Below are 14,655 nucleotides of genomic sequence, written 5' to 3'. Positions count from 1 at the left end.
TTCTTTTATGTTTGCCATGATGACGGTAAATAATATTTTACTAGACATTTTTCAAGACACTTCTATACAGCTTAAAGTGACATTTAAAGGCTTAACTAGGTTAATTAGGGTAACTATGCAGGTTAGGATAATTAGGCAAGTTGTTGTATAATGATGTTTTGTTCTGTAGACTATCAGGAAAAAATATAACTTAAAGGGGCTAATAATTTTTTCCTTAAAATGGCTTTGAAAAAATTAATAACTGCTTTTGTTCTAGCCGAAATAAAACAAATAAGATTTTTTCCAGAAGAAAAAATATTATCAGACATACTGTGAAAATTTCCTTACTCTGTTGAACATCATTTAAAAAATATTTAAAAAATAAAATAAAAATCAAAGGGGGGCTAATAATTCTGACTTCAACTGTACATTGAAAATAAAGGCCATGACTGAAAAAGATGGACGATTTCCAAGTGGCTCAAAGTCTCCAAAATTAAATATAAACATAAACATTGTGCTCACCATTCTCATTAAGTACGATTAAGAATAAATTTAAACAAATGAACTTTACTTTAGAACTTTAGAATAACATCCCAATTACCTACATACTGTAAGCTAATAACCAACACCATTCATTCATTCATTTTCTTGTCGGCTTAGTCCCTTTATTAATCCGGGGTCGCCACAGCAGAATGAACCACCAACTTATCCAGTAAGTTTTCACGCAGCGGATGCCCTTCCAGCCGCAACCCATCTCTGGGAAACATACACACACACTCATACACTATGGACAATTTAGCCTACCCAATTCACCTGTACCGCATGTCTTTGGACTGTGGGGGAAACCAAACCCACACGAACACAGGGAGAACATGCAAACTCCACGCAGAAACGCCAACTAAGCCGGGGATCAAACCAGCAACCCAGTGACTGTTCTTGCTGTGAGGCGAACGTGCTACCCACTGCACCACTGCGTCATCCTTAACTGATATATTAACTCAAACTTTACAGATCAGTTGTTCATAGTTTTTTACCATCTAATAACACCAGTGAAACTTTGTAAAACTTTTTTAATAAAAAGTATTTATTTAGTTTTTATGTTTAGCACAAAAACCTCATGAGTTTGTTTTCTGTTGTGTACTGCTGTTCTGCCAGGTGATGACTGTGTGTTTCTATACTTAAAACACAATGTTCAACATTTCATCTGTGGAGTTTCTTTGGTAAAATACAGCACACAAAAGCTTATGAGTGGAACAAGGTTAAGGTACAAAAATGTTATACTTTGAATATCACATCAAATTTCTGTAGCTTGAACTTGTTCCATCCATTTGCTGTTCCACAAAGTTTCACTGCTATAAGATGGTTAACAAACTATAAACAACTGATCTGTAAAGTTTGAGTTAATATATTAGTTAAGTGTTGGTTATTAGCTTAAGCATGTTATTGGGACGTTATTCTAAAGTTGCAACTATTCCTCATTTACTAACAGTTAATAAATGAAGAATAGCTGCAACTTTAGAATAACGTCCCAATAACGTATTTAAATTATTAACTGATACTTAAGTGTTTAGTAAGTAATTTACCAACAGCTTGTTCATGATCCATTACTAATTTATTAGGTTATAAATCATTAAAATACAGTTACCAAGTCATTTACAACTTTTTAACTAACAGATTGTAAGTTATCTGTTAGTTATCTATAAGGCACAGTTATAAATAACTTTACAAACTATTAACTTTTATTCAACGAGTCATTTATAACTCATTAACTAACAGTTTATTATTGATCTATTAACTAGTTATAACGGATAGTTATTCTAAAGTGCTACCAATTTTTGAGTTCAGTAGTCTAACGAGTTATACTTGGCATTTTCACGTACCATAAATCTTATTGTTTTTCTATTGCATAAAAGGATATGCTGAACTTAAAGTCCTCATAAATGAAAATGTACAATGTTTATTTAGCTAGAGCACATTGTTAGTCTTAAGGTGAACAGTTGATCTCTGTACTAGTTAATCTTTTTAAAAGAAATCTTAAAGGAGCTGAGGAATTTAAAACTATTTTGGGGACAGTATATATCATGCTCCAATGTGATTTGTGATGAATACATCTTCACATACTCATCACCTTGTACAAAATGGTTGGTTGGTTTCCCTGTGCCAAAAGAGAAAACGCATATGCTTCTATTCACCACTAGGGCATTACTGGGTGAATTGCCATCTTATATTTGTAACCTTTTATCATATTATAGCTAAAGCTATTGCACACGAAATTCTTATAAATGGCATTTAACTGTTCCTAGAGTGTGTACAGAGTTTGGTAAAACAGTGTTTTCCTCTTATGGTCCTATATTATGGAATGAAATGTCATTAATACATTTTAATTCATTTTAATACGTGATATTTTACATGTGTCTAATTTTGTATCTGAAACTTTTTGTGCTGTCATTTTGGCCAGGACCCCCTAGTAGAAAAGATATCTCAATGTTTGTCACTTTAGCCAAAAACAATCAACGATTCTTTCACATCACCTCATACTACAGTTTCTCATTAAATCTTGAGCAATTAAATTGTCACATAACCAGCGATCGCTCTCCAGAGATCGCTGCTTCTCACACGAACACTAGGACTACACTTCCGCCCTCTTCTGGACTACATATGCATACATGCACTTCTCCCAGACACTCACACCTGCTCACTCATCTAGCTTGATTACATTCGCACACCTGAGGACTTTCAGAGACTTAGAAACCCTACATAAGCCACTCATTCACCCATCCTCTGTCACATTCACCAGCTATCTCTAACCACCAGGCATGAGTGTCTGGGAGAAGTGCATGTATGCATATGTAGTCCAGAAGAGGGCAGAAGTGTAGTCCTAGTGTTCGTGTGAGAACCAGCAATCTCTGGAGAGCGATCGCTGGTTGTGTGACATAAATGCCGCCCCCTTTAAGACGCTTTTTATTTGATGCTCAACTGCTCTCACTGGCAGAGCTGTGATAAATATGGAACGCTATTGGCTTTTTTTTTTTTAACGGGAAGAAGCTACTCTCTGTCCCACCTTCTACATTTTTTCAGTTGAGGTAACGTCAAACATCAAATAAAAAAGCACATTTCAAGGCACTTCACAGGACCTTCAAATTTGGTAATCTACTAACCATTTGCTTCCACTGGAATGGCAGTTCTTCTCTTATGACATCAGTTTGACAGCTTTGGTGAAATATGCTTAGACACGCCCCTCCAACCGTTAGTTTGCTAAAAGGGAAAGATGCTGATAGTATGATTCTTTCAGTTAGAAATACTTCAACAAGTTGAAACAATACAGATTTTTCTGTAAACTTCAGTGTAATTTCTGTAGAAATTCCAAAAATGTTTAACAAGGTGGATGTCTTTGGGGCCAAACACACCGAACGTGCTTTTTGTTTTTACTAACGGCCACAGCGTTGTGCGTGCTGCTTATGCACCCTGAGCGACTCGCGTTTTAACTAGGGATGTCTTGATCAGGTTTTTTCGCCCTCGAGTCCGAATTATTTGATTTTGAGTATCTACCCGATACTAAAACCAATTCTTCACTTTTAGACTTTAGTGCATATATAACTATATATATATATATAGTTCCTATATAAATATCTATAAAGATATTTTGATAAATGCTGGTAGCTATTGAGTTCCATAGGATTTTTTTATCCTATTGAAGTCGACATTGGCGAGGCAGTGGCACAGTAGGTAGTGCTGTAGCCTCACAGCAAGAAGGTCGCTGGTTCGAACCTCGGCTCAGTTGGCGTTTCTGTGTGGAGTTTGCATGTTCTCCCAGCCTTCGCGTGGGTTTCCTCCGGGTGCTCCGGTTTCCCCCACAGTCCAAAGACATGCAGTACAGGTGAATTGGGTAGGCTAAATTGTCCGTAGTGTATGAGTGTGTGGGTGAATGTGTTTGTGGATGTTTCCCAGAGATGGGTTGCGGCTGGAAGGGCATCCGCTGTGTAAAAACTTGCTGGATAAGTTGGCGGTTCATTCCGTTGTGGCGACCCCGGATTAATAAAGGGACTAAGCCGACAAGAAAATGAAGTCGATATTAAGGTAAAGTTGGTTTATTATTCGCACATTCATTCATTCAACTGTCTCTATATTGTTTACCATGATAATTTAAATATTCAATCAGAATTAGCATGCAAGCATGACTTCAAAGCAAAATCAACACTATCTAATTGACTGTAAACATGGTTGTACTTTGATAGTCATTGGCTGCTAATATGATTTCCCAATTTATTATTAGCAAAGAATACAATTATGAAATTATATTATTAAGCAGAATCCGAATATAAAACCAACTTACCTCTATTTCCATGGGTTTCAACAACCAGCATTTTTCAAAATATCTACTTTTGTGTAGAAGCAAAAAAAATCATAAAGGTCATAAAGGAGAGTAAATGTTGAACTAATAGAATGACATACAAGTTCATTTTTAGTTTATGGATGTAAAAACATTAACTAATGGAACCTTACAGTCAAGTGTGAGCTAGGAAACTACCAAAGAAAGAAACGCAAATAGGTTTGAACAAGTAAAGAATGATACATTTTCATTTTTGAGTGAACTAACCCTTAATGCATTCCTAAAATCCAAAGTTGTGAGTTTTCACGAACTAAAATGAATGCTGTATTGAACGACTGGTTGTTTGTTCGTGTTAGTAAATACATTACCAAATGGAAGCTAACTGTGGCCGTTGATGGGTCACTCAGAACCAAAATATTGATTGTGCTGTTTCGCGGGAGAGCGGCGGCGGCGGGTGACGTCACAGCCCGGGGTTTCTCGCTCTCAGTGCTCGTGCGCGTCATGGCGGAGGCCGGCTGGTGTAGGATTTACAGCTGAAATATGCCTACTATCCCATCTGTTTTTCCGGCACATGGAATACTTAGAACCGCTTAGCATCTAAACCCAAGGCACTCTTAACCGTGGAGGGAAAATCCAGAAACTTCTCTCTCAGAATAAAGTGTACGAGTTTTCCGCGGAGTTCCCGAGCGACAGCGGCGATCATCAGAAAGAGTCGGAAAACAGCGCACAGGCAGACAGGTAACAGATAAAAACACCTCCAAAACCACGGCAGCTCTGTGTAGGACGTGATGGACTGAGTTCAGAAATTGGTGCTGGTTGGGTATTCACGGCTTTATGCGTGTATGACACCCGCGCTGCTGTATATGACTGTTTTAAAGGCTAATGAAAACAAACTAAGCGGCGGATCTACAGAAGCGCAGTGCGGGAATCAACAACAGCATGATGACCGGACAATATTACACAGAAAACACATCAAATTCAACTCGAAGCTCTGACGATGGGGCAAATCCCGCAAGTTCACAGTCACAACTGTTTGTTTCAATTGCTTGAGACGAGCCAGCTGAATTGAAAGCAGAAAGTCCCATAAAAATCTAACTCCAATTGAGTGAGGCTGCTCATTTAGCTTAGCACGCGAGATAATTGGCTAAACAAATTAATGGCGTGTTAAGCTCGGAAGGTTATCTTTATACGGTCTCGAAATTGTGGCACACTATTAATGTGATCAGAATTACATCTATACTGTACCCCCATAGCTTGACTTGTGTTAGCGACCGGTAGCCAAACAGCTAACACACGCTTCTCTTTTAGCATTAGCGTGCTAAGCTAAGTTAGCTTGCTACAACAGAAAGAGACTGATGAAAGATTTGAAATGTAGCGCCAATCCGATACGACTAATGGGGCATATGATCAAAACATACTCCTATAATAAGTGTTTGTGATGTGAAGTGTAATTTTGAGACCGGAGAACATTCGTGACGATAGATATTTGTAAACGGTCCTAGATGTAAAGGTGACCCGACGGTAATGCGCACCTGTGCCCGTGCTCTGCGCCGCTTTAAGCGGCTGTAAAGCGTAGGCGAGTCCGCGGCTTCACAGGCCTGAAACCCTAGAGGCCTCTGCGGTCAATACCACTCTGATCACTTTCATTCATTTAGTAATGCTTAATGTTTTGCTTTACATAAGCGATAAGAGAGTTCTATTTGACTCATGTGGAGTTTTAGTAGAAATGTAACATGCTTTCTCGCTGTCATTTATAAAATGATAAAGGCAAAGTATAGTGATTTAAAGAGGTGAAGTGATGAAGCTATTGGAGTGGTTAATCCCAGCAACGTGAGGACTACGGTACTGATCTGTAAACAGTTAATGCACATTATAAATGGAAACGAATGTAAATATATTACCAGTACTGCTACCGTGCACACGTCTGCAATTCACATTAATACTTAAAATAAATAAAACAGAAAGTTCCAGTATCATTATTTTGGGTTCATCACTTTCTCAGACTGCTGTAGGACTGAAAGGAATCACCATTGTTTACTGTCAAGCACAAGTCACTTTTAATAGAAACGTCTCATTTGTATGAGCTTCTGGTATAATTTGTTTTTAAATGTGTGTGTATATTTTTTGTAGGTGAGCTGCCCTGAAGCGGCACACACAGACTGTTAGCATCTCATCAGGGACAAATCTTTAATATTTGATTGAGATGGATGGACGCAGCGAGGATGAAAGTGTCAGCAACAGCAGCGGAGAGTCCAGGTAATCATAATTCATGTCATTATGATGTTAAAATAAGACTTCTCCCTTATATGAAAGTGGAAATCATGCTTGCGTACTAAACCAGTTTTATTTCTTAAGTGAAAATGTTTTTTTACTGTTTAATTTTGGGAAATACAGACACTTGATTTGATGATGGCTTTGATTGTTATTGCAGTAATTTACTTTCTGATCTGTTTATTTGCTGTTGCAAAGAGTTTAAAAAGATAGTTCAATTAAATAGGAACATCCTTAACATCCTTCACTTTTTCCAAACTTGAGTTTTTTTCTTCTGTTGAACACAAAAGAAGATAGTTTAAAGAATGTTGGGGGAAAATCCATTGACTTCTAAAGTAATTTATGTAGCTATATTGGATATTAATAGTGTTTTTTTACATTCTTCAAAAGGTATTTTTACAAAAAAAAATTTTTTAAATCATGATGGTTTATTTTGTTTACCCCAATTTGAAATTCTGTCATCATTTATTCTCCCTAGACTTGTTCCAAATCAGTTTACTAATAGGAAAACAAACACTATAAATGTCAGTGGTTAATTTTCCAATATTCTTCAATATATCTTCTGCTTTTAACCAAACCAAAAAAAAAAACTTAGTTTGGGTGAACAATCTCATTAACAGCAAGACAAGGCAAGTTTTTTTTTTATATAGCACATTTCATACACAATGGTTATTCAAAGTTCTTTACATAAACATCAGTAAAAGAGACAAGTATAAAAAAATAAAACAACACAGAGTAAAAGTATTAAAATAAGACAGCAGACTTTTCACATTAGACATTCTAACTGTATACATGCTTCAACTATTGCTTTGTAAACTGCATTAAAATAGACCTTTACGTCTTAACTGCTAATCCCAGGTGTTAATTTGCATACAGCGATAATTACTACTTTATTTTAATGTATTGTTTCTGCTGAATTAATCATCATAACACCTGTTTTTTTGTGCTTGTCAGGTATCTTATAATTCAGCTTTTTAAATCTCTAACTGGTGTTTTGCTAAAATTGTATTGGTAAATAAAAACACTGCGACTGCAAAGTGAACAGGCTCATTATTAGGAATAACACATTGTACTTTTCGCATTTTTTAAGATTTTCTTTTCTTTTGGGAAAAGGTTGTTAAAGGTGGGAGAGAATGGAAAGAGATCTAAAATCAAATCTGCTTTAGAGAACTACTGTGTAATTGCAATATTATTAATAATGTTTGTAGCATGACAGTAATTTGAATGTACACACGATTTAATGATGAAAATCCGAATTACAAAAAAATCTGTTTTATCTGTGTTTTATTATTATTTAAATAATAAAATGACATATAACTGTATATATTCTTTATTGTTATATATTGATGTGTGTATTGTTACTGTACATTTACATAATTTTTTAAACACATTTTAAATAGATTTTTAATATTATAATTTGAATAAATTTTTGTAAATATTACAAAACACCAAAAATGGGATGTCTCATCTTTATAAAAGTGTAAATGTGTTAGGTTTAAAGTGTCATAAAAAGCAGTGTGTGAACAGTTGTTTTACTTGTACCTTCAGTACCAGCTTCAAAGTAGGCATGGGCCGGTATGAGATTTTAACAGTATAAAAAATTTGGTTAAAAATATCAATAAAGTATTGTAATTACTCCTCTAAAATGTAATATTTTTTAATTGTCTGGGTAAAAATCAACAAATTTTCCCTCATTAAACACAATATACGTTATTTTAAGAAGCATCGAAAATATTTTGGGTCAGTAAACATGTCATTAACAGTAAATGTACACCAATAAAATACATTACTTTTACGTTTTTAATTTGCTGTAAATTGAGATACAGAAAAACAAAATAAGCGCGAAAAAATGACCACAAAAAGGGATTTTTTTTTCTGCCTGGAGAAAGAAAACGCAAATGCAAGAAGCTGGCAGCTACGAGGTGTGTGCAAATGCTCTTATGTTTCTAAAAATACGTTATATTCTTGGTTTAATTAATAAAAATAAATACAGTAAGTTAATAAAACTACATTTGTGTGTCTGCATCAATTAACGTTGTGCGGTTACAAGGCTAAAAATCTGTAGGAACGGTATGACAGAAAATTTTGGCGGTGTTAAAACCTTGACTTTTCCAAACTGCTATAAACCTTGAAACCGGTTATTGACCCATGACTACTTAATAGTAGATTTTGTTTTTTCAAGTTTCACACATTATTTTGAACTCCAGCTTCATTATTGTCGCTGGAAAGCATGTACTGACATTAAAAATGTATTAATGTTAGTTAGAAATTATGCAATTGATAAAATTTAATGTACATCTTTCTTACAAGTTTGTCACTTTTATTAGGAGTTGGTGATGGCAGAATTTCCTTGGATGAATTCTGAAACTTTACAATGTTCGTGATAATTATATTATTGCATAATCATAATGAATGCCTGTAAGTTTTATCCTGTTCAAAATGATCATTATTCATGTAATTTTGTTTCTAATTTCAAATCTGTTCATATTAAAATACGGCACAAAGTAAGCAAGCTGACTTGACTTTGATCAGTAATCATGCTTGTTTGTTTCTGTCTCAGTAATTCAGATGATGAGTCCGGGTCAGGATCAGGTTCTGGCTCTGGCTCGAGTTCAAGCAGTAGCAGTTCTAGCAGCAGCCAATCAGGGAGCAGCGACTCAGGAAGTGGCTCAGATTCTGGAAGCCAGTCAGACTCGGACTCGGAGAAATCCAAGGAAAAGAACGATCAAGACAACAAAATCGATGGAGCAGCGGTAAGCTTCATCAAGTTGTCAGATGATTTTAGACAGTTCTAATTTGATTATTTAAAGTCCACATAAAATCAGCCATCAACTAATTCAAATCATTTGGCAGTTTAGGGCAGGTTTGACGCATTGACATATTTAAAAATTGTCTATCTTTGCTTTAATCAGAATCTTTTACCTGAATCGCACCCTTTCTGGTCTTGAGTATAATTGATGTGGTGTTGTAAGTCAGAATGGCCTGCAAACTCCGCATGAGTGTGAAACCTTTCTGCCATAAAACTGCAATCTATCTTTAGTAAATTCTTCATTTTTATTGCAAATCCGACTCTGATGGCCCGTTTCCACTGATTGGAACAGTACGGTACGGGTCACCTTTATCAGGTTTGTGTTTCCACTGCCAAAAGAGTGCCCATTTGGTGGGCATGGTGTATGACAAAGTTTTAGCCGACGTCATTTTTACTCGGAAATGTCACAGTAAAGCTATACAGGTTGTTCACATAACATATGAGAAGCACTTCTCAAAAAAAACAAATGCTTTTTATATATATATATATATATATATATATATATATATATATATATATATATATATATATATATATATATATATATATATATTGTAGCGAGGCAGAGGGAAAACGCATACACAGTCGCGTTTAGTTACAAACAAGTCCCCGGAGGGTGCTTTATTTACAAAGTGAAAGGGGTGAAATGCGGTGCTCTTCTTAGTAATGGTGCTCCGGGGAGAAGGTGAAGGATAGTGAGAAGTCAGGTGCTGGATCGTCACGAGCTGGAGTCCGCTGTGGGAGAGACAGAGAGAGACACAAGCGTTAGCTCAGGGAGTCATCTGAGAATGAAGCTCGTCTTCCTCCTGTGTGGGGCTGGCTTATATGCCTCCCTGGCTGATGAGGTCCAGCTGTGAACGATCCGGGGTTGATGAGGTTCCAGCTGGGGTGAATTTGTGACCAGGGCGACGTGGCATCAGTGTGCTCGCTACAATATATATATATATATATATATATATATATATATATATATATATTAGAGCTGCATGATTAATCGAAAAAAAGATCGCGATCTTAATCGACCATCTAGACGATCTTATATCTGCATTTCTATGATTCTGCTAATCATATTTTTAAGTTAAACAGGATCGTTTGCTGGTCTTTTTTTACGGCTTCTCCTTTATTTTTGTTTTGCCTCTAAAACTTTTTTTTTTTCATTCATAAGATTAACAGGCATTAAAAACAGCCTTTGTGGGCAAACGTTTGAAATGGTTTATGTTGTGACTTTGCAGTTTTGGAATTCCAACCCGAGTATCCTGACAGTGCAAAGGACGGCCATGCTCAGGAAGCAGCAGATCCAACAGCAGCAGCTCCAGCAGCAGAGCTCCTCAAACACCGGCTCAGATGAGGTACTGCATGCTCTTCTTTTTTTTATGCAGCAGGTTCAAAGAAAATCCCTGTCCAAATCCCTCAGTTGTAAAATGTTCTTTCCTCACCTGCAGGACTCTTCCAGTAGTGATGAGTCAGATGATGACTCAAAGAGCAGGAGTAAAGGGTGAGTGGCAGTTTATTTGCTGTGGAATCGGATTACATTGGTAAAGCATATGAAATTATGGTCTCGCTCTGCATGTGGTTTACTTTTACTCTCTCTGTGTGTTTGTGTAGGTCTGGATCAGACTCTGACTCAGGCTCGGGTTCAGGAAGTGGTTCCTCAGACTCTTCAGCAGAGGAGGAAGCGAATAGTGACGAGTCGGTGTCAGACTATGAGCCCAGTCACAAAGTCAAGAGCAGAAAACCTTCAAACAAGTAAAGTTCCTACTTTGATCTTGGTTTTGCTATTTTATGCAAAAGGTTTTCCACGCAAGTCCTTCTGTTTTGTTTGTACAGGGTTTTAGACCAATAGATCATTTCTATGTTCTGAAAAAATACTAAATTGTCGAGACCCTTTATCACTTCATCACGTTTACTGGGTTTAAACCCACCGAGTAAGCAACTTTCCTCAGTCAACGCTTTAGAATTTCTAAACAAAAGTTCAACCAAATATTGTATATAGTAGGGGTGTCACAAATTCGATTTTTATTCGAAATCGATCGAAATTTATGCTCAACTTCGAATATCACATCAAAAAATTGAATCGTCGATGCTGCCACGCCCCCATGTCACATTAGCTTGGCTTGCCAAGCGGGAGAAAAACATGCTTGTTGAAGTGCTTGTTAAACTGCAGAAGCAGGAGACCCGTCGACAGCTTAAATCCTCTTCTCTTTCAATGAAGGCGCCGGTGTGGAAGTATTTTGGATTTCCAGTTAGTTATGTTGACAACGTTCGTGTTGTCGACAAAAAAAAACACAGTTTGCAAGCTCTGCTATGTACGCATTACGGTTGGGATGATAGACGATGGGCGCATCGCGATCCTCCGCCCCGCACGTGTTGCAAATCCGCTCGCGGAAAATACACACTCAGGCCCTGTTTACACTAATATGTCTTTGTTTTTAAATGGCATTTTAGAACGACAACGATCCACATCCACACTGGCGTGTAGCATTTCTGAGCAGCCCTCCTTCCTCACTACCGCTAAAAACGCACATCACGTGACCACACACACTCATTCACACACAGATACAGACGCACACACATTGTCATGCGCTCGAGACAGCGGGTCAAGGCAGTCAGCGAGTCAGTAGACTGCTTCCATCTTTTACTTTCACACAAGTCATTTTAGCGAACACCTCAGATACTGTTGGCTGGTTTCTGTTGGTTGTGCACCTTTTTTACTGACGCCATTATAACGACACAGATCACTGCCTATTCACAAGTCCCGCTGAAAAAAGTGATTGACAGGTGGTAATTATGTGTGTAACTTGCCTTTATTCATTTACTGTATGATTTGTTTATGGGTAAAACAAAGACCATGCAAGTCAGGTAGTTTAAACGGTAGGCTACTAATAATTAATTTGTTATTAATTAATTAATTAATTATTCATAATCGAAAATCGAATCGTGACTTTAGAATCGAAAATGTAATCGAATCGAGGATTTGGAGGATCGTGACACCCTTAGTAAATAGTATAAATAAATATAAGTACATATATAAATAAAAAAATTATTCTAATTGACACTCCGCTAAGCCTCATCCGAAAACTGCCATACACCTATCGTGGATTAGCAACTGTAGCTAGGCTCAGGAGGTCTGTCAAGCTTTCGAGTGAGGGAAACAAGCCAAAGCGTTGTGCAAATCTGATACTTCTAAAAGTTTGGACAGGATCATGGAATTTTTTCCGTTTAAAAAACCTAAAACCCAAGGGGAAAAATGCCAGCGTGGATCAAGCTCTGTGAGGGGCGCTACAGAAGCAGAGTTAAGTTGCTTTTGTTTTGGTATTCCTGACACATTCTGTGATAGACAGACGGCAATAACTCACACCTCTTACCCTAAAAAGATCTAATGTGTGTTTCATACAAAAATATAAAGCAGGTTATGTTTCCCACCTGTCTTTTGCTTTTCTTTCGCTCGATATTATGAGCACTGCTCCGTTTAAGCTCTCGCCATAGTAGTCATACTAATAGCAGTCCTATTTCCAGCTATGAATATTTGAAAATACATATTAACAGAACAAAACCGAAATGCGATCACAAACTGAGCACTTGCGATCAATAAGCTGTCATTTTTATCCCTCATGTTCATGTCAGAGCTACAATTCACTGATGTTTTTGTCTGTCTTTTGGAGATTTAGTCATTGGTGACGATGTTATATCGTGTTAGTGTCTGCTTTTATATTTGGTTTCAGATTAATATTTGCTGGTAGGGAAAATCTATTTGTTCACTGCTGCTATTTATACTTTGATTTGCATTTCAGTTTATTTATTTTTTTCCACTTAACTGCAAATTATACACGTATATACACTCTCAGAAATAAAGGTACGCGAGTTGTACCTTTTCAAAAGGTACAAATTTGTACATAAAAGTTGTATATTAATATCTCGAGGGTACATATTACTACCTTAAAAGAACAAAAATGTTCCAAGATGATAACAAGATGGACCCTTTAGGTACAAATGTCTACCTTTTGAAAAGATACCACCCCAGTGACAACTCGCGTACCTTTATTTCTGAGAGTGGTCATACTTTACAATAAGGTTCATTAGTTAATGTTAATTAATGCATTTACTAACATGAACAAACAATGAACAATACATTTACTACTGTATTTATTCATGTTAGTAAACGTTAGTTAATGAAAATACAGTAGTTCATTGTTAGTTCATGTTAACTCATGGTGCATTAACTACATTAACAAGCATGGGCTTGGATGTTAATAATGCATTAGTAAATGTTCAATTATGATTAATAAATGCTGTACATGTGTTGTTCATGCTTAGTTCATGTTAGTAAATGCATTAACTAATGAACCTCATTGTAAAGTGTTACCCTGAGAGTGTACTGACAGTTAAAGCTAATGTACAATGTTATGGGTCAATGATGCTAATATTTGGCACAAATCCATCAGTTTCCCCTTTCTGCCTGCTCTTTTTATGAATTAATTGTGTAGAAGCACAGGCCATGCGTGTTTCCTTGTCGGTTAGTAGCGTTATATTTCATTGCACAACAATTAATCTAACAGGCTTTTTGGGTAAAAAAAAAAAAGAAATCACGTTTAATTAGTTATTATTAGATTATTTTTAGATTTAACCTATCCTGCTGTGCATGAACTAAGCTGTTAAAAGGTCAGCGTATGACGTGGCTATGCTTTAGCTTCAATTTTGATTAAATTATTTGTTAATTGGTTGCCTATTATGTGGTGAATATACCCCTGTAATGCAGTCCTTTTTGTCTGGCTTTCTCGGATATCTCACCAGTTCACCAAAAATGTTTAATTATATCTCTGGCAATGTCTGACACTGGCGCATACATATTGTAATAGACGTGCCAGGCATGAAGGCTTGACAGGTGTAGCTACAGTAACTAAGGAGGGCGGGGCTTAGCGAAGGTTCAGTTCTGTTTAGTTTTATCACAGAACTGTATAGAAATCATTGAAGCTGCCTTGGTGTTAAAAACAGAACTCTTTGGGTTGTTTTCACAAGGCATCATTTCTAAGTGTATCAAAATGTGAGAAAATATGTGTAAGCATAATGGTCCTTCCATTGGTCAAAGTGTGCTTGTTTACACTCACCAGCATCTCATTTTATTCTGCACGTGTGTGTGTGTGTGTGAGAGAGAGAGAGAGAGAGAGAGAGAGAGAGAGAGAGAGAGAGAGAGAGAGAGAGAGAGAGAGAGAGAGAGAGAGAGAGAGAGAGAGAGAGAGAGAGAGAGAGAGAGAGAGAGAGAGAGAGA

At 36.8% G+C, this 14,655-nt stretch overlaps 2 protein-coding genes across 10 annotated transcripts in view; one reads left to right on the top strand and one right to left on the bottom strand.

The window, feature by feature from the left end:
* The window catches only part of tln1 (talin 1), a 1,269,505-nt gene that overhangs the window by 794,027 nt on the left and 460,823 nt on the right, over positions 1-14,655 (bottom strand). The gene's annotated exons all lie outside the window — the stretch shown is intronic.
* The window catches only part of chd1 (chromodomain helicase DNA binding protein 1), a 67,639-nt gene continuing 57,769 nt past the window's right edge, over positions 4,786-14,655 (top strand). For 6 of the 9 annotated variants that reach the window (XR_015500473.1, XR_015500474.1, XR_015500476.1 and 3 more), the window contains exons 1-6: positions 4,795-5,047; positions 6,440-6,565; positions 9,141-9,333; positions 10,622-10,738; positions 10,832-10,884; positions 10,995-11,135. Coding sequence is in view for 5 of the 9 variants with exons in the window: in XM_087269594.1 (XP_087125720.1) it covers positions 6,513-6,565; positions 9,141-9,333; positions 10,622-10,738; positions 10,832-10,884; positions 10,995-11,135 (557 nt within the window). In the remaining 4 variants the exon portion in view is untranslated. Of the gene's footprint in view, positions 5,321-6,439; positions 6,566-9,140; positions 9,334-10,621; positions 10,739-10,831; positions 10,885-10,994; positions 11,136-14,655 lie in introns of all 9 variants that reach the window. The other 3 variants (NM_001128298.2, XM_087269593.1, XM_087269596.2) reach the window with 3 other exon arrangements.

This window comes from Danio rerio, chromosome 10 (assembly GCF_052040795.2).
Source record: "Danio rerio strain M-AB ecotype USA chromosome 10, GRCz13ab, whole genome shotgun sequence".
NCBI lineage: Eukaryota > Metazoa > Chordata > Actinopteri > Cypriniformes > Danionidae > Danio > Danio rerio.
This window is presented reverse-complemented; position numbering and strand designations above follow the sequence as displayed.